The sequence below is a fragment of the Sinohyriopsis cumingii genome, chromosome 6, assembly GCF_028554795.1.
Source record: "Sinohyriopsis cumingii isolate HCF-2022 chromosome 6, ASM2855479v2, whole genome shotgun sequence".
NCBI lineage: Eukaryota > Metazoa > Mollusca > Bivalvia > Unionida > Unionidae > Sinohyriopsis > Sinohyriopsis cumingii.
This window is the reverse complement of record NC_142966.1, coordinates 56,981,277-57,001,880: the sequence shown is the minus strand read 5'-3', so window position 1 is coordinate 57,001,880 and position 20,604 is coordinate 56,981,277. Positions and strand designations below refer to the sequence as shown.

Here is a 20,604-nt window from a genome sequence, read left to right as displayed (position 1 = left end):
CTTTTTGCCACCCTGGTTTCCCAATTGCAGCTTTACCCCGGTAGCGATCCATATCAGGAGACACTCTAACAATGTGGTTGCTGATCTCTGAATTCATGACATGTTAGGTAGGTATGACACGGAGTATGCTGCAGAAGCACCGCGGTTCCATGGCATGAGTCTTATGTTCTCCTACCTTTAGATCTATCAGAATCACGTTCGATCGTTCAACGTCTTTTTGCACATTTAAATGACTACTTGTACTTTACTTTTCTGCATTTTCATATTTAAACAAAATATGAACAGCAAAATTGAAATAAAGAAGCATTTTTGTTTGTTTTATTATCACGTATATGGGACGCTTTAACACATACAAGCTTATAAGAGATATAAATAGGCAACCACGTCCTATTGCAACTCGCAAATTACGTAATCAAGGACGAATTTTCATCAAACCATGCTTTACACTTTCATAACGTAAGTAGAGACTTTCGTTATGATTTTCATATTCGTTAACGCGAGTTCATTGCTTTTTTTTTGTTCCTCAGATGATTTCGTGAGTACTCTAAAATACTGCACAAAGTTGGTGCCGTCCGATGCAAATTTTCGTGTCGACATTCATGAGAAATCTTGCATTTCGTGGTTATCGGGTTACCTCTTATCATAAAACATGCATCTTCACCGTTTTATTTATTCCTTTCGTCCTTCTTCTCTTTACGGGCAGTAGAGGAGACTTTTCTATGCGTGCTCATAGGTATAATTCGCTTCCTGTTCATTGATTGTCCAGAAAATACAGTTTTCTTCACATGTTTGAATGCCCCAACAATTTCGACTCAAAATGAATTTTAAAGAAATGTTATTTTTCGATACACTGCTGCATAAATTGTAAATAATTTTGTACGGTGTTATAACCATTTTGCTATCTACGTCTTTTTACCACATACAAGCACTTCGGAGCAATTAGGACATGTAATAGTAGATCAAATAGTACCGGTACACGTACAAAACGGCTTAAGGATTCTAGTGAAGGCCCAGATCTGAGCATATTTCACCCAAGGAAAGCACGTGGTTCCTATCATCAGACTGGCTAATTATTGTTACTATTTTTTTCTGTATGGACATTCAGCTTTGATTGAAGTAATTAACCTTGATGATAGTAACGAACACAGTTTTGATCTTTACGTGTAAAGACTCTAATGTGTACAGTCAGTATTCGTACTTATATTTTAACACAAATAAAAATTAGTTTTGCTCTGTACTTTGCATATGTTTTGAATTTTGTGGGTAGTTGAGGTGTATCAAACAGACTATAGCATAATATTTCTCTGTTTTATATACTGAAATAAAATACTAGAATAGGATTGGAATGCTTTGTAATGTTCACAAATGTATTTTAGTTTGTACCAATCTGCTTTACGTATGACTAGGACCGGGTTGTGATGCGTCACGGAGTATTAGAAAAGTTGCGTCGACGTAATGATTTAAATATGCGTATATTTTGGAATCAATATAACATCGCATCTGCTCAGTTCCACAAACTAATTATAGTTTCTCAATTCCACTATCTAGTTATAGCTTCTTTCTTTCAGGTGGAGGCAATCTGAAATGTATGTACTCAGGAACTGGCACTTACGTCTATCTCATTACGTTTAACATCGACAATAGTGTGGACAGTTCCAATACGTACCAGTTTACGTGCTTTGTAAGTGTACCTTCTCTCTCTGTCTCTCTCTCTCTGTCTGTCTCTCTCTCTCTGTCTGTCTGTCTGTCTGTCTGTCTGTCTGTCTCTCTCTCTCTCTCTCTCTCTCTCTCTCTCTCTCTCTCTATATATATATATATATATATATATATATATATATATATATATATATGTATATATATATATATATATATATATATATATATATATATATATATATATATATATATATATATATATATATATATATATATATATATATATATATATATATATATATTGTTACGACTATATGATTTTAAGCTAAGTAACAGAGAAGAGCAAAGCCAACAAATCTTTTAAAACATAACAAATAATTATATCTTTAAGATATATAAAATGAAAATTCACAATAATTCCAGAAAAGTATTTGAGTCCAAAATAAAAAAATACTTACATCGAGAGAGATTCTTTATCTGTGTCGAATGCATAAAAATATGTTTAAAAAGATTCAGAGTTTTTGAATTATCGCAAACGAGCACGTATCTATAGCAATCCTATTGCTAAAGATCATATTACGAATGAAAATAATAAGAAGTGAATGCATACATGTATAAAAGTATTAAATGTACTGTACGTCAATACGCTGACAAATTGCTACCTAAGTCTCGGTATTTCTGCATCTGTAGGCATTTTCGTTTTCTGGATATGGAAGCTTGGTGTATGCCTCCCAACGCCCCCAATCTTGTTCCAGTTCCCAGACGCCAACTAGCGCCGATTCCACATCGGGAAAAACATTTATTTTCACTCCATATGGCAAGTATTTAAATATGTTGAAATTATTCTTTTGGGTATATCGGAAGACAGATTTAGCTTTAGTCCCATTGGCAAGGATTTCGAACGCATTGGAGTTTTTCCTGTAACCTATTGACATTTACTTAAAGATTTATCATATGTACACACACACACACACACACACACACACACACACACACACACATATATATATATATATATATATATATATATATATATATATATATATATATATATATATATATATATATATATATATATATATATATATATATATATATATATATATATATATTTTACTTTATATGTAAGTTAGAAAAATAGGACGAAGAAAATAAAACCACATTAATTTTAATATTACTATCTATTTATGTTGTACATTGGATTATTGACTGAAATGAGGAAGATCAAGGTTTCAAACTCTCGATGTTTTAAAGTAAAAAAAACAGAAAAATACAATATATATCATTATTGTACTATACCATATTTCTAAGTATTTATTAATTTGTTTTGACGGGTACATAGTTGTATACTTATCCTGAATTTTTCTTTATCATTGTTTTTCAAAACTAATGAATAGTGCTTTTCTCTTTCATATTCAGTGACCTGTCGTGAGTACCTTTCTATTTTTAACATGCTTTAACATTTTTAACCGTTTTTCTTTTAAATTGTGTTCTGTTTCATGACTGTGGTGATATAAATTGATTAATTACTCAATGCAGACATTGTTTCAAGGAATACAGGTTAACTTATTTACCCCAGTTGACTGGGTTAATAGCATTACAAAAGTCGAGTTTACGCTGTATAATATACTTTCTTCCATATTTATAAAAACGACACATCACCAGACTAAAAATTATTACGAACCATCAGAAGTTATGAACTTGATAACAGAAGATAAGCAACGGAAATTCCAGTAAAAATCGTAGATACCATTAGAAATCACTGCTGGTAATTTCTGCAATGCATTATGGGTATAACTTGTGTTAGCTTCGCATTCGTATGAGTTTTGTTTGACACAAGGGCTGAACTAGCTTTAAATCTAATGATGCAAGTTTTTCCATAATGCCTTGCAGAGAAATACACATTCACTGAGTGACTTCAAACGACGGTTTATGCATAAATTTTCGTGTTTGCTGTCGTCTGCAAGAAATCATAAATTAAATTGCGATTATTTTACCTTATCTAAATAATTGAAGTCTCATGTTATTAAAATTTGAAGTTGTTACTTCTGATTATTTGTTTATCAGAAAACTGGAATGATAGACCTAGGCGTTGAACTAGACTTTAGTTTTATTACCATAAGAAATTGCCCATGTTTATAACTGTCTAACAGTTTCTGGAGTTTGGTTTTGTTGTGCCATTTTTCAGGAGCGGAAGTTAGTTAGGAAAGGGTTTCTTAACAGTAAAAAAGCATTTTAAAAGGTTTCGTTTTGTCTCTTTTGAGTGCCCCGCACATAGGGACAAGGGGGGGGGGGGACTTACCCGCCACCCTCCTCCGGATATTTACCTCTAAATAGGTTCTGCCCTCCGTCCGTAAAACTAAATAGCTGACCACTTCATATTTGCTCCCGCGGCCAAAAATAATAATTCTGCTGGCACACCTGGTGTGCGTATATATATATATATATATATATATATATATATATATATATATATATATATATATATATATATATATATATCTCTGTGTGTGTGAGTGGGTGAGGTGGGTGGGTGAGAGAGAGAGAGAGAGAGAGAGAGAGAGAGAGAGAGAGAGAGAACATGTCTGCTTTATTCCATTGATCGACAAGTTATTGTATTTTGTTTTAGCTATTAATGAAACCAGTACAGAAAGCAAAGCCTCTGAGGATCTTGGTTGGGTTGGTGGTCTCGTCGCCATAATTGTCTTGCTTATCATCATTGGAATTGTCATCGCCTGCCTTTTCTTTAAGAAAGATAAAGTCTCCGACAAGGAACCCATCATTAAGCAGGAGGAGGGACGAGATGGCTCTCCCACCCCCTCTCCTCCTCCAAGCCTTGATAGGGGTATGACTCAGTTTGATCTACGAATTGAAACCCCCTCAGTGCAAAGCATTAAAGGTCAGGATGATAAGGTTGAGGATAAAAATGTGGGAGGTGGAGAACCCCTACTGGAAGAGGAAGAAGTTATAAACTCGATAAGCGGAGAGCCCCTACCGGAAGATAAAGAAGTTATAAACTTAATACGCAGAGATCCCCTACTGGAAGAGAAAGACGTAGAAAAAGTGAGAGGCGGAGAACCCTTACCGGACGATGGAGATGAAAAACTGAAGGAGGATATAGAAGTCAAAAGTGTTAATGGAGATGAAATTCCACAAGACAAGGTAAGTTATTCGTCTTTCTTCTACTAACTTTTGTTTGTAATTTAAATTTTTATCAAATACTTTGTTTTATATCAACTGAAAACGCATACCATCAGCAAACATATTAGAAAATGGTAGGAAACTCGTTCATCCAACAAGAGATTATGTTTTTCTTAGATGCCGCCTGAGCAGCGAAATATAACGTACAATAGAAGTCCGGATTTATCAAAATAAACATAAGTCTGCGGGAAAAAATTCTTAACCTTCTTTAATACCTAAAACCATATCTTGCCTTGGTAAGAGAAATAAATCATGTTTTATGACATAATTTAATCTTTATAGTGTCAAAATTCTATTTTGGCAGATTTTGGAGCCTGGAAAAAGGATAAAGGAGGAGGCTGAAGAAGAGGAAATACCGGTAATATATGTTCTATATTTTGCAGCAAGGTCATACACGTGCATGATAAAGCTACTGAAGTGATCGAATTTGCACACTTTCATGTCATTTCTTAAGTGCATAATAATGTAATTCAAATGAAAGAAATCTGTTGTCAGGAGCAGCTTTGCAGATTATGTTCGTCTTGCATCCCATGGGTAGAATGCAGCACATATTGATAACGACAGTGACTAACAATTTTATATTCTTCATTTAAAAGATTCTTGGAGTCGATTAACTTTACATTGTCGGACTCGTGCAGGATTTATAGGTTACAGCATTTGTATGGGAACATATGAATGAGTTTTTCTCGGCCTTAGGTAGAATACGAAAATGAGCATATAATAAAAAGGTTACTGCATTTGTATGGGAAAGTATTAACTCGTTTTTGCGGATGGATATACTTCACTCCCAAAGTCGTGCAGTATTTCCAGTCGAAAAACTCGTTGATATTTTCCAAAACAAACGCAGTAACAGATAAATACTACAATTACTACCATTACACTGAAACGTATGTTAATTCGTTTTACCGTTACACTGAAGCAAAGATTTACTCGTGCTACTGGTACACTGAGGCATATATTTAGTGATACTACTGTTACACTGAAGCATATGTTTACTCGTACTAGTGTTACACAGAAGCACATATTCATTCGTTCTACTGATACACTACGGCATATCTTTACTAATACTATTGTTACACTGAAGCATGCATGTACTCGTACGACTGTTACACTGACGATGTGTGTTTTAATATTAATTTACTACTGACCTCATAATCAAACTTTTTTTTTTTTGTACAGGAGCGAAGCGATGGCGATAGCCTAACGGATGAGGTACGGACATAATCATTTCTGATCAAATCTATGTAGATAATAAAATGTTTCCACCTATAATTAGTACCCTAAACAAGCGTGTCGATTTTATTTGAAAGGGGCCTTATATACTAATTGAAATATGTACTAACTGGGACAAACCCATCAGCATGTATAGAAAGGCATGAACAAACTTTGATTTGATATAAAGAGCCATCATTTTCATTGGGCTTCATTGACGGCTTCCATACTTTAAAAGACTTTTAATTTAAGCCAATTGACATTGTTAATTAGGAAATAAAACGTATATAAAAAGAAACATATTAGAGTCAACGTAGTGATACTATTTATCCAAAGTTCTCACTTCTAAAATTATAAGCGATCTTCATTAATATACTAATAACATTTCATATTTTCGTATTTCCATAGTGCTTTGTATATAATGAGACTTGGCAAGTCATTTTCGCGCGCGCGTGTGTGTGTGTGTGTGTGTGTGTGTGTGTGCTATTTGGATTTTTAACGTAGCTTTAAAAAAATTTCAGTCATATCTCTACGATGTCTGCTTTTTGGCAGTTTATAGCGATGTCTAGCACTGGGGCATCATGCCGCAGACATGTAGCACGATGTCCCACCCATTCACACTATCCTGACACCAGGCCGACCAGTCCTAACACTAACCTCTTAATGCTGAGCGCCAAGAGAGGCAACTGTTAGTACCATTATTGTAAGTCTTTGGTATGACTCAGTCGGGGATCGAACCCACGACCTCCCGCATCCGAAGCGGACGCTCTTACCACTAGGCCACCTGAGCGGTCGTGGGAATTGAAATTGTATGACTATATTAATGATCTTTATAGTAGTGACAAACATAAATAAGAAAGTATTTACACAAATTTGTATTTATTAGTAAACTATACTTGTATTTCGTTTTTATTCTTCTTCCAAATTCTGTTATAATTTTAAAATTTTAGTTTATAAATCAAGACAATTTTGACAATTTTGTACAATAATTGTACAGGTGAACATAATTCAGCATTAACACTCTAATATAAGGCACTTTAAAGACAAAATATATATCTTCCTTCATTTATAAATTTATTTATATTATTTAAAAAAATAGTAAATTATACATATTTAAATGTAAAACAAACGGTTTATCGCTATTTGTTCCAATTTGTTCTACTGCTAAATATGAAGATATCTTTCCGTCAGTTATCTTCATTTTATGAAGGCAACTTTTGATGATTACAATGATAATAATGATGAATTCTTCGTACTGAAATTTCAGGATGTAGAAGATTCATCTGAGGAATCGGAAGACGATTTCATTATTACACGATCTAGGGTAAGGTGATTTTGTTATTACACGATAAAGGGTAAACTAATTTTATTATTAGACGATCTTGGGTAATATGATTTCACTATTACACGATCAAGCGTAATTTGATTTCGCTGTTAAGCGATTTAGGGTAAGATTTTTTACTTAGAAACTAAAACAGAAACACAGTATTTGAGCATTTAATTTTGAACTTCATTGCTATTTCTATTTAATAAAATTAAAACAGGAACATGCTCTTGTCAATTTCTCTAGCCAACTGTCAGGTTACTTCGAATACTTAAGTAGTTATATATATATATATATATATATATATATATATATATATATATATATATATATATATATATATATATATATATATATATATATGCAAACTGCACATGCCCATATCTAGAGTCGCGTAATGCGCTGACAGATTTGGCTTTCTGCAGTTTATCAGTAGAATAAGCAGCATGAATCCTGATATTACTGCGCATTATGTGACGACATATCAGGGACTGCATAGTGCGAAGTTACATTCAACTTATAAGTGAGTATAAACGTTACTGAGTCATAAGCAGAAATGGTAGTCCTATATGATGCAATTCCTCGTTTTCCTGACACCACTTAATGATTTTCAGATTCTTTCAATGACTTTATTGGAAATTGATCCTTTCAACCTAGATATGACGACGCTATGTTTATATTTTCATTTTCTGTTCTTTAACATTTAGGTCTTTTTTAAAAGTCAAAGTTCTGAACTAAAGTTTTACTGTTTTATTCTTGCTGTCAACTTTCAAATCGTACATTAGTCCCCCTCCCGAAGAAAAAAAATTGAGTCTAAATTTCCGATTCGTTTCACGGGATGCCTATATTGGAAACGTAGCTGTCTACCAGATTTAATTAGTAAAGTTTTTGTTGTTGTTATTATTGAATAGTATGAAATATTCATTCACATCCACCAAGAAAAGCTACGGTATCAACACCTCATTTTTACCTGCATAACATACTTACAGCAAGACCAGTTAGACATGATTGAATGGAAGCCGCGTGATTTGGAAGGCGTCAAGACTGTGGGGAAGAAACGGAAGGGCAGAACAAGCGGGGTAGGTATAGTTAAACTTTAATTCGACTCCACGCTGTACTCTGTTAAATTCAGAAATGATGATTTAGGATCACTTTCTGTATTTATATATAAAACGAAACACAAATATTGACCTCAGAAAACAGTACCATCTCCGTTTAAACAAATGACACTTGTTACGTTTTCCGAGGTAAGACTGTATACACAATGTGTGAGTGAAATATAACATTAGACACAACACAAACCAAACATTTTATAGAATTGCTACTGTTACTTTGAATATGTAGTGAGAAAATGTGCAGAACTGTTTTGTTGCAAATTCAAATGCTTGTAATGTTACGGTTGAGCTTTCAGAGTTAGTGTCAAAACCGTTAGCACTGTAAATTGTCTAGAAGTGTGTCCAACACTTGATAGTTATCCACATTTTACACGCATTTGTCTCTTTTTTGGGGGATTAGTATTGTTTTTGCCAAGTGGCACTTTCTTCAGGTCTGGGAATCGATTCGCATCTGCCTTGTCACTAAAATAAACATTACCCATTTCAAAGACAGTGCTGTTATGGACTGTATCATTTTTTGCACGAGTGTTGAAGGTGCAACATGTATCAATAAACTCAACATGTAATGACATTGTTTCAACAGGACCAGTCAGGGCTGACCAAAGGGCTTAAAACACGAAAAGAACTTGAGCTACAGGACATGAAGACGAGAGACCCTGACAACTACAAGAAGATGAAACAATTCGTGAAGTCACAAAAGTATGAAATCGACGAGCACGTTTATGCGGACGTTGAAGACGTTGAAAGTGGCACAAAGAAAGGGGGGCGCACAGCACCATTCATAATCCAGTATCACCACAAGAAACATCTGGATGATGTACTGGATGAAGAAGAGAAGCTAAAGAACAAGGCAAAAGAGGTTCCAGAGTATGAAGACGATGTGGTGAGTTGGCATAATGTTCTACTACTATTAATGCTTCTTTACTTGAGTGAAACGTTTTTCAGAAGAATACAGCATTATAGCGTATAGAATTAAACAGCATTACCGAGACCATGCAAAATATCACACGCTGTTTCAGCGCAGAAAAAAAATTAAAGCAATGTGACCCCTGAAAGCAAAAGAATATTTGGAGAGTGATCAAACTGTATGAAAGATAGGCTGTGTCTGGAAGTCATTAATCGTTCAAGCGAACAGACCTGAACTTTTACTCCAAAAATGTATCGTTTGATGTAATCGTTTAAGTGAAATGTAAACTTTTGAAAATTTGAAGAAACATTTAATTGGTAGAAACATATTCAGAAGTTATAATCTCGTACAAGTGTCCTCCAAAGCTTGGGACGATTAAGCCCATCGTTTTCAGCTAATTCATGGTCGTGGTTTTAAAAGCATAATTTTAGGAATGTAATGGATGTGAGACATGTGACCCAACGGCATCGCATAACTGCAAGTTTGAATCTCATCGATTAATTTAACAATATAGTTACTGATTCGATAATTGTACTATTTAAAAGATTGAAATGATATTAATTCACACTATTCCTTGGCAAGGATTCACACTATTTTGAACGAACAATAACCTCTGACTTTATAAAGAATTAAAGAGAGCAAGCTTTTGATCGTATTTCAGCCATAGTATTTTGTAAATAATGTTCCTTTGTCCGTGAATGATTCTTTCATTTTTTTCGTTTCGCCTTCTTTTGAATATATATTTCTTTTATCTCTGTGTATATTGCCTCTTGAAATGATCTTAAGAAGCGCGGTTTGAAAAAGAAGTATTGCCACAAAACACGTAGCCATTATTATGTGTATTTAGATAGAAGAAAGCGAAAAGGAAAAGACAAAAGCATTTGAAGAGGATAAGGATAATGACGATAAGGGGGAGACGGGAGAAACGGATTTCAAGACGATAAAGGAGGTCATAATGCAGGAGGAGGATTTAGCTATGAATCAAGACGATGCCCTGGGAATCTTTGGACTCGATGGACCCTTGCCGCCTGGATACTCAAGCGATAAAGATGGAAACATCATTGTAAGTATTGGAAATGAAGATGCTCTTTTCTTTAATAAATTTGCTCATTGCTTTATGCATGTGTAAATTTCATCTTGTTCATACTCGATGAACACTTATTATCGGATATTTATGGACAAGTCAATCCAATAAAGAAAATATCAAAACACCCCAAAAAGAAGAGGTAAATTACAGTTTCAATACAAGACAAAGCAGGCACTACCTTGCAATAACTAGACAAAATCATATGAAAAGTACGTAAGGCCTTATTCAAGAAATGTCATCCTGAAATACACAAAAGGTAATAGGATATATTAGGGTGACGATGTTGCCAAATCATAAGGTGTAATGCTGTGTAATGATAAGTAAACATGAATTGATTTGATGTTAAAACAGCAAGTACTGGCAGAAGAGCCACTCTAACAACCAGTTTCATTATGCATTGCTATACACCCTTTAAATATTGCTAACATTTTAGTCGCCATAATTGTGACTATGGCATTAGTCTGATATGAACAGTTCTTGTTAGATAAAATATTTCTTTTAAAAAAAAGTCCTCTGACAGATTTATTATAGATTAAAGAACACTTTATTGGAACTTAAACGGTTTAGGATGTTTCGTATCTTTTATTTCATAGAAAATAAAACATGAATTAAAAAAAATGAATCACATTAACTTACAAATCACCGAATTGATAGCTCACAGAGAACCAATTTACAAATGCGTGTTTACCGTTTTCATCTGATAATATCACATGACTACTGTTTTATTTACGTTAATATAAACGTATCATAATTTATGTATACGTAGCATCTAAAGACGTCGAAAATGACATCATAACATTAAACAAAGGAAAAGCGTAACGACATAGGCGTCCGAATGTATTTCAAAGTCATTTTACTCTACTATTCTGAGGTTTGGTCAATAAAGTCAGTATTGTTGGTCATGTGACAAATATAATTCTACATTTGTGCTTGTTTCAAATAAAAAAATATATCAAACTCGTGGAATGATTTAAATCTTCTGCTCGTCAAGGCTCGTTTAAAAAATTTCTCACCCCTACTGTTGCCTAGTGCTTAGAGCGTCCTCCTAGGATGAGAGAGGTCACGGGTTCGAACCCTCGCCGACATCATCCCAAAGTAATACAACTGATACTAACAGATGCCTTGCTAGGCGTCAGCATTAAGAGTTAGTGTTAGGACTGGTTGGCATGATGTCAAGATAATGGGACTGGGTGGGATATCATGATGCATGTCTGCGGCATGTTGCCCTAGTGCTAGAGATCACCATAAAATGTCACACTGCAGACATCGTAGTGATATGACCGAAATTTTATAAAGCTACGTTAAAAATCTAAATCACACACATACACGCACATTTCGTTCAAAATGATCATTGATGTACACTTCTTTATGTACTAAAGCACTATAAACCCTTCATATTCCCCAGCGAGAGAAAGATGGAAGTATAGTGGTAACGGCACAGAAGAAACATCAACTGAGAAGCAAGATTCACCACCTTTTCAACGTACCACGTCTAATACGAGACGATAGAGGGAGACCTGTAGGGGTAAGCGGTTCACTTGCATATACAATAACTACATAAAGGCCACACAAGCCTTTTTAACGTGTATTTGCGCAATACAAGTATAATTAATACATACTGCATTATAAAACAAGTAGAATTATTACACACAGCATTATACAACAAAAAAGGTTGACATAACATGGCTTATAATAACACCAAGAATAGTTAAGAGAGGCCATGTTTTTGATTAGAAATCCGACTGTATTGAAGTTTGGACATTGCAAATGACGTATTCAGAAAACTATTTGATTCAGAACCTGCTGAAACATACATGCATCATAGATTGGTTGGAGTTCTATGGCATTCGGTGGCATTCTATTCCTATAATGATCTGGAATTTCATTAGTCGGATATTCAAAAACACTTCCAAAAATCACATAAGTTTAAAACGATCTTAATCAATGTTTTATTCTTAACGGTTATTTTTGCATGAATAAAATGTAAATTTTGTGATCTGTTCCTACTCTGTGGTGTAAACCAATATAAGTGACGTAATACTCTTCGTAGTTTCTGTGACGTTAGAGACATTAATAAATGTCAGCGGCTAAGGCTTTAGAGTAGACAAATATCAGTAATGATTGCAAATAAATTAAAAAATGATTGTAAAAATGATTTGCCTGCCAAGGTGTACACAACATACTAGCACGTATATTTTCATTAAGTTTTATCGTTCATAAAGGTCTTCGTTTTCTTTGTAGGGCTTTAAAAACGACGAATTCGGGCCAACAGCCGAGTGGATCATAGAAGAACCGATTAAAGAAGACGACGAAGTTCCACGCAAACAATTACGTGTTTCTAGAGAGGGGTCGATGGTAAATATATACGAATTCCATCTTTTACCATCTATGTTGCAACTAAAGACCTACCAATGAACATGGTTCAGTCTTTTTTTGAGATTCTTGTAGTGTCTAAATAATCCTATGGATGAATTGTATTTACGACGTTCTTGTTGCAATACAAATTTGCTAAGTCCGACTATTTTTCTGAGTTTTTATTCCCGGTTTCCATATTTACCGTTTGTATTTGGAAGCACTGTGTAAAAGGTTCATTAATCTGATATATTTGCAGAGGTCAAGAGGAAGCAGAGGTACTCCGCTGAAAAATGTTGGTTGGGAGGACAAGAGTGACATCATAGGATCTTATGTTGATGAATATTCAGGAAGAAGGGTATATCAATTATATTGCTGATGTCATTCCTTTGTATCCTATTTCAACTTCAAACCTCACTTTCATGTACTATTTCCAAAATCTGATGAAGGACACATATCTGTAACTGAGACATTTTGACACTAAAACAATTTTTCTCTTACTGCATTAGAATAGCATGCATTGAAATATAGAATAAACTGTGGATTTTTATCAAAGTTTATGGTGAAAAATGGCTTTTTATTTATGTTAACCTATCGAAGAATAGTTTGAATTATATTTGAATCGCGTCAAATATTGATTTCTTTGTGAACATAAAACTGATACCTATGTCATATTATTGATATTTGCACATTTTGATATAGTGCCCTAAACGTGCAGATAAGCTGGGAAACAAATCACCTACGTTTAATACTGACTGTCAAGAGTGTCTCAGAATGTGTTATATCTTAAAGTCTTATATTGACGTTACCATTTAAACCAAAAATCCGCAGTAATTTCAGACACACGCTTTAATCTATAGTGCCCTCGTTGTCATCGGGTCATAATGTTTTTTTCCCCACCAATTCTGGTATCTGCAATCTGCGCATTTATTTTATTATGAATATATGCATCTTAACGATTGAAGGGTAAAGAAAATTTGGCATCGGCTCGGGAGCTTCTTCGCCAAAGACTGGCCCAACCCAAGAAGGTACGTCCCGGAAAGGAAAAGATGCGACCAAAGAGATGTAAAGCATTCGACAATAATGTAAGCATCGATATTATTCTTTTATTTACCGACATATGATACGTTGAAAGATATTTTTGATTGCTTTCGAAGCTAGCCATGATAGTTCTAAAGTATCGTCATTGCTGTCTAATACTTGGCCTCTTGATGACATTATTGACAATACAAACTGTATAAAACTTTGGTGGTGGTGGTGGTGGTGGGACGTTCGTGTTTTGGATGACAAAGATGTGAATTAAATTTTATATTTAATAGTTCAAGATGATACGTTCGTCTTGAGTTTGCAAGTTCTCAACTAGTGTCTTGATAACTATTATTGGTACATATAGCGTAATTCAAACATTCATTATTATTCTTTTGCTTAACACATATAGGAGACGGAAATATGTATATTGATCTTTTTTGCAATACGTACTTTAAGTTTTAGCATTTTGAAAATTGTATCTCCACGACAACATATAGCATTGTAATATGCTTCTGTTTTTCTAGATTTACCTCCAAAGCGGAAACATTGCCGAGGAGGAGGAGAAAGAGAAGAACCGAAGCCTTCCACCTCAAGAGGGAAGAACCTACCTGACCAGAGCCAAAAGCGTGGGGTCGGCAGAAAGGGAACAAAGGGTGAACAGGAGGACTCTCAGTAAGTACCATTACACTTGTACCATTAATTTCTATCGCCTTCATGCAAAAAATCGAAATCAACCCAGTTATGGCCGTTTGGCAGTAACTTGTCATAACTGGATACTAAACCTAAAAGACATACAAATTAATCAAATTCCACTTACAAAGAGGAAAAATGTATGAATATTTGATGAAGAAAATCCTTTTTCTAATACAAAATATGCTGCCTTTATAAGATGATGCAACACGATTTCTCACTGAGGTGTCAATAATATTAAACCGATGTTTATATATATATATATATATATATATATATATATATATATATATATATATATATATATATATATATATATATATATATATATATATATATATATATATGTTAGGAGAAAGCTGTGTGACCATATCACGTTTGAACTTTAGATCTATCTGTAAAGATGCAACAAGCCACATTAGGAGATTATATAAGATCACTGGAAATTAATTCAAGTAAAATTACATCCTTCAATAATTTTAAACTGCCGTGTCCGTTTAGGAAACAGACTTGTAAACTTTAAACATTTGAAGTTAAATTTATCTGCAAACATGCACCAACCACATTAGGAAATTTATTTCTGGTCATTACACATTAATTCAATAAATATATGTACGTCTGCAGTTAATGATGAAATAGTATTTGAAGGTTTCCAAGGACTGCTTCTGCGCCAGTAACTATGGAATTAACTTTGCATGACTGATCTTCTATTTTTTAGTTTGCAGTGGAAAACCGTTTATAAATAGATCAAATTTGCCAAAAACACTTAAAATTGTTGTAGTCGACGTAACTTCAATTACTCACGGCTGATGAGTATAGTTGCAAATCAGTCAAACCTCAAACTGTAGTCCTATGTGTGAAATAGTATTTTAGCAAAAAGGAAGAGTGCTTGTATAATAGCGATGTGCACCCCATATTGATATATAATACCGAAATGATAACTAAATGCACAGTTTAGTTTTGGCCTAATTGTTTGCCTCGATCGTTGCAAGGCTTTTAATAAAACTGTTCATGATAGAGGATACAATTCATTTCAGGGGTTAGACCATGGGATCCAAGGGGAACTCTTCCAGCCGGTGGAATACCTGAGGAAACAGGTTCTGAAATGGATGACGGAAATAGGGTTAGATACTTTTGTTTTCAAACGTATGGAATCACGTAATTTTACCTGGTGAGAATACAAGTTTTATTTAATGACGAACTTCATTACATTAAACTGAAGTTGTTAAAAGTTATATACAGATGTACAAAAGAGACAAAATCGTCAAGAGAAGTTGTTTAGAGCAGATATCTTTTCCAATAATTTGATAAAAACTACTTCTAAGAGGCAATACTTTACATTTGTAATACTAGACATTGTTTAAATTGAAAAGTCTCTAACCAGAAGCAACGTTGTTTTATGTCATCTTTGATTATGTTTTGATTATGTTTATCATCTAAAGTCCATTGGATATTCAGTTAGAAGTTCAAATGATAAGATATAATTACATCATAATGAAGTAACTTATCGGTATTCGTAATGTAAACTAATGAATGTGAATCCTGGAGGGGTTGGGTTGTTTTTGCTGTATATGCATGGGTTCAGATATATTTTTCAATAATTTATGTCTTGAAACAGATGGAGCGATCGCTTAACGATCCAGGTCACCCTGGAACGAGTCCTGCTTTTTGTCCCCGCTATGAGAGGGGTCACTATGGGCAACCCTCGCGAGAATCCACGATGCTAACTGATGCCAGCCTCTACTCAATGCTGACAGCAGATTTAAATGACCAGGACGTAAGCGACCGTGACCTTAAACGGCTGCTTGAGGAATTATACGTAGACAAGAAATATTTCGACTATTATCTACAGTCAGAAGGTAATTTAAGTTTTTATGTCTTGTCAGAATATTTTACATTTGTTTAATGTCACCTTTCTTGGCAGTTGCGTGATTGCTAGTATCTTATTACTGGCTATCAGATAGCATTGTAAACACACCATCAATCACGCTTAGTAGAGAGGAAAAGGGGCATCCTCTGAAACATTCACACACTATTTTTAATATATTAGAATTGAGACCCATGTTGTAGGAAGTATTTCATATACACATGCCTCTTTGAAATGTATTGTTCTGCACTGAAAGAAAAGATAATTAGAATTCTGAGTAAGATACTCTATTGATGGTGTAAATTTTCAAAACCTAATTGTGTGGGGCCTGGTTCGAGGTATCTAGGAGCTTACATTCCTGCCCATAATGGAGTAATGTAACATCTCTAACCGAAGATTGCAAGAAACAGAATTTTAATAAAGCGAATCGTCTTAATTTACTTTCAGCCGTGCCCACCCACGCAGGAGTTCATACTCGTGGTCTGGCACAGTCTGGGAGGGGATTCCTGCTGAATCGGGCCGATTTCTGGCATGAGAGGAATCCGCTGCCACCCCGACCTCCCCCATCAGAACTGGGCATGCGTATGTCTCGCATGCAGACGGTCTACACAATAGCTGATTCAGGACGTTATTCCATGACATCGCCAACAACCGAGCGACCTCATAGCGCAGACGATTTCAATCTTGCAGAAAGAGATAATGTGAGAAGACTAAATGAGGAGAATTCAATGCCAAACAACAGTAACAACAACTATCGTTCCGTCCAGACTCCAGACAGGGGCCATATCAGGAGACTACAACACGAGCATTCGATGCATAACAGTGGCAGTAATACGGGAAACAATACCAATCGGTCCAGACAGAGTCCAGCAAAGCAGAGGGAAAACACAATTATAGACACATCGCGAAGTTCGCAACCGAGAATAACTGAATGAATGTGAACACGAATGTAACATCCAAGTTCACCAATCAGAGGCTTTTGATCATTTTGATGGCATTTTAAGCCAGAAACATGTTCTTCAAATAATTAGTGGATTGGTGTTTAGAAAACATGTACAGTGCACAGCAATATCCATTCCAGAAGAAGAAAAAAAAAAAAAAAAAAAACCCGAAATCTTCATAAATGAGCTTTTGTTAATCAGACAAGTCTTCTTAGATAATATACATGAAAATATCCTTTTTTTGCAATAGATTAATGTTTAAATTTCAGAAATTCAGAGTGTTTGTGCGCGCGCGCGCGCGCGCGTGTGTGTGTGTGTGTGTGTGTGTGAGAGAGAGAGAGAGAGAGAGAGAGAGATAGTTTTCATCAAAGTGTTGTCGTTCGAAATGACATGCCTGTGATCATGGGCATTTGTTAATCCTTTATTGTCTGTATATTTCTGTTTTAATTTTTTTATTACCACTGTGGTTGTTTACAATAAAAGCATATTGTTCTATAAGCAATACATGACATTATTTCACCCTTGAGAGTACAACATGATTATCGCCTGAAGCAGACGAGCGACAATTAATAAGGGAATTATGTTTAACATTGAAAAGTAGCCCCGAAAGGGATTTCACTGTATAATTATTACAGTATTGTGATGTAGCCATGCATACATAAAGGGATTTCACTATATAATTATTACAGTATTGTGATGTAGCCATGCATACATAAAGGGATTTCACTGTATAATTATTACAGTATTGTGATGTAGCCATGCATACATAAAGGGATTTCACAGTATAATTATTACAGTATTTTGATGTAGCCATGCATACATAAAGGGATTTCACTATATAATTATTACAGTATTGTGATGTAGCCATGCATACATAAAGGGATTTCACTGTATAATTATTACAGTATTGCGATGTAGCCATGCATACATAAAGGGATTTCACTGTATAATTATTACAGCATTGTGATGTAACCATGCATACATAAAGGGATTTCACTATATCATTATTACAGTATTGTGATGTAGCCATGCATACATAAAGGGATTTCACTGTATAATTATTACAGTATTGTGATGTAGCCATGCATACATAAAGGGATGCGAGAAATATGGAGAAAGATATGATAAGCTTTGAATCATATATATGATCAGCAAAGAAATGGTTGTCATCATTAAAGCATATAGACATCTACCATCAAGATATGAGATAAGGCACTCCTCAAAAGATCTTACCAAGTATACTTGCAAATAATAATTTGACTTGTTATGTCCTCGCTCATATAATTGGCACGTTTGGAAGCGGGAATGTCCCTTTGCATATGCAACATTTTTTAAGTTTGCAAAATCTTAAGCATGATGTGAAAGCTAGATAATGGCTGAATCAGAAACAGAAGTAAAGATGTAGCAAGCACATCTTTACATTCTGGTTCATGCCAGTGCATTTCCTTTTAGTTTTTAGTTTTCAAGTATCGGTCTCGGGATATTTTCTGACCGTTACCAGTACAGTGACTCCATCTCTTTTGTAACGGTTTCTACTTTAGTCGATGAAGCATGTCACAAGCGCTGGATTTCTCATAATGTCAGTTGGTTACATATCCGGCCGCCGCACGTTCAGATAGCTATTGATGCTGGTAACTGTGAACGGGCCACAGACTATACTGAAATATGTTTCTAGTAAAATAACAAAAGTTTGATGGACCTGTTCTTTTAGAGCCATTGATTAACTTGGTTCTTAACTCTTCAGGAAGTCCATATTTTTATTGACTTTTGTCGCATGTGTTTATCAGCTCTAGATCCAGTTTTAGATACACTGCGATTTAGTCATATTCTGCCTATGCAACTGTCAACAACGTGTCTTTGTAATTTGTATTTTGTTTTCTTTGTCAAGTTTTTTTCATGTGGTCCAAAGAGACAGAAGGTAACAACGAAGAAATTCAAACGTTTGTATGCACCAATCTTGACGAAGTGGACTATATTAATGACGCCTGCCTACTTTCACAAAGTCACAAAGCTATGTAAGCTAAACGTATCACAATATCGATAACGTAAATGGATTGGAGAAAGAATGAACATAAAAATAAGTTGTGAAGATCAGTATAAAATAAAGCAATGGGATTTTAGAAGAATAGAAACAAACAAGCAAGTAAGCAGACAATAAAAAATAAATAAAACTATGTTATAAAAAGAGTAAACAATTTGGTATCATCAGAACGCAAGCAATATTATTACAGCAGCAACAGTGATAAAAGAAAACGCAGATTTAGTAAGTTTGATATGATGAGATAGATAAAAAGGCAAAATATTGTTCATGTTATTCTGGTGCGAAGAGGAGGTAATTCTGACTGTGATTGCCCTGAAAAAGTATTGGGTTTCTCAAGTTAAGTCCCTTAGATCATTTTTCTGTACATCCAAATTGATCACATGGAGTATTTAAACTTTCTTTATTCAGACCCCTTCCTAATCCATGCATGCAGTAGAATGTATTAAACACGTGTTACAACTGATTTAGTCGAGGGAAATGACTTAAAGAACTATGAGAGAGAGAGAGAGAGAGAGAGAGAGAGAGAGAGAGAGATGTATTTGCTAGACATTGACAGCTTCCAGAATAGTAATAGAAACTACAGTATATACAGAAACAGACGTTGATACAACGCATGCCATCATATTTAACGTAAGCAATTTTACAATGTACACAATTATTAGTTACTCATTAACGTTCTTTTAAATATACCTATCAACAAAAGGCACCAGATGACAAAGCTCACTAACTTTGTCAGAAGCAAATGCATGTACATGTTCTACTTGATCTTAAGGGGCAATATTTGATGAAATCGACAGGTCGATGGCAGCATGTTTTTTTATGTTTATAGTTCCTACTTAAATGTCAGTACCCTGGTATCATGTTTTCAATAACATACCGGGATCAAGAGTTTTAAAATAAGTTTGGAATATGTACAGTACCTGTACGTTTCTTTATCTAGAAAGACCTAAATACAAAACCTTTCATGTTGCATCGTCTATATAATAGCACGAAATGTACAAAAATCACGAAGTGTTATATAAATAAACATTTCAGCACGAATATTGCAAGAAATAATACGTGAATAACATTGTCAAGTAGTTATTTTACATTAGCCTACATCATTAAAATTACTGCAAAAGCTGTGTTAAGTGAATATCACAGAAAAAATATCGAGAAAAAAGTAGACAACAAAACGCACAG

The 20,604-nt window shown here is 34.6% G+C and overlaps 1 protein-coding gene across 1 annotated transcript in view; it reads left to right on the top strand.

Moving 5' to 3' along the window:
* Window positions 1–17,879, top strand: part of LOC149797007 (uncharacterized) — a 23,583-nt gene extending 5,704 nt beyond the window's left edge. The window contains exons 6-22 of the mRNA XM_089960694.1: window positions 1,569–1,681; window positions 2,347–2,473; window positions 4,286–4,818; window positions 5,162–5,215; window positions 6,037–6,069; window positions 7,337–7,393; window positions 8,383–8,472; window positions 9,092–9,391; window positions 10,263–10,478; window positions 11,908–12,027; window positions 12,744–12,857; window positions 13,114–13,212; window positions 13,820–13,939; window positions 14,408–14,555; window positions 15,611–15,696; window positions 16,192–16,432; window positions 16,888–17,879. Coding sequence (XP_089816820.1) covers window positions 1,569–1,681; window positions 2,347–2,473; window positions 4,286–4,818; window positions 5,162–5,215; window positions 6,037–6,069; window positions 7,337–7,393; window positions 8,383–8,472; window positions 9,092–9,391; window positions 10,263–10,478; window positions 11,908–12,027; window positions 12,744–12,857; window positions 13,114–13,212; window positions 13,820–13,939; window positions 14,408–14,555; window positions 15,611–15,696; window positions 16,192–16,432; window positions 16,888–17,375 — 2,939 coding nt within the window. The 3' untranslated portion in view covers window positions 17,376–17,879. The remainder of the gene's footprint in view (window positions 1–1,568; window positions 1,682–2,346; window positions 2,474–4,285; window positions 4,819–5,161; window positions 5,216–6,036; window positions 6,070–7,336; window positions 7,394–8,382; window positions 8,473–9,091; window positions 9,392–10,262; window positions 10,479–11,907; window positions 12,028–12,743; window positions 12,858–13,113; window positions 13,213–13,819; window positions 13,940–14,407; window positions 14,556–15,610; window positions 15,697–16,191; window positions 16,433–16,887) is intronic.
* Window positions 17,880–20,604: the final 2,725 nt, after the last annotated feature.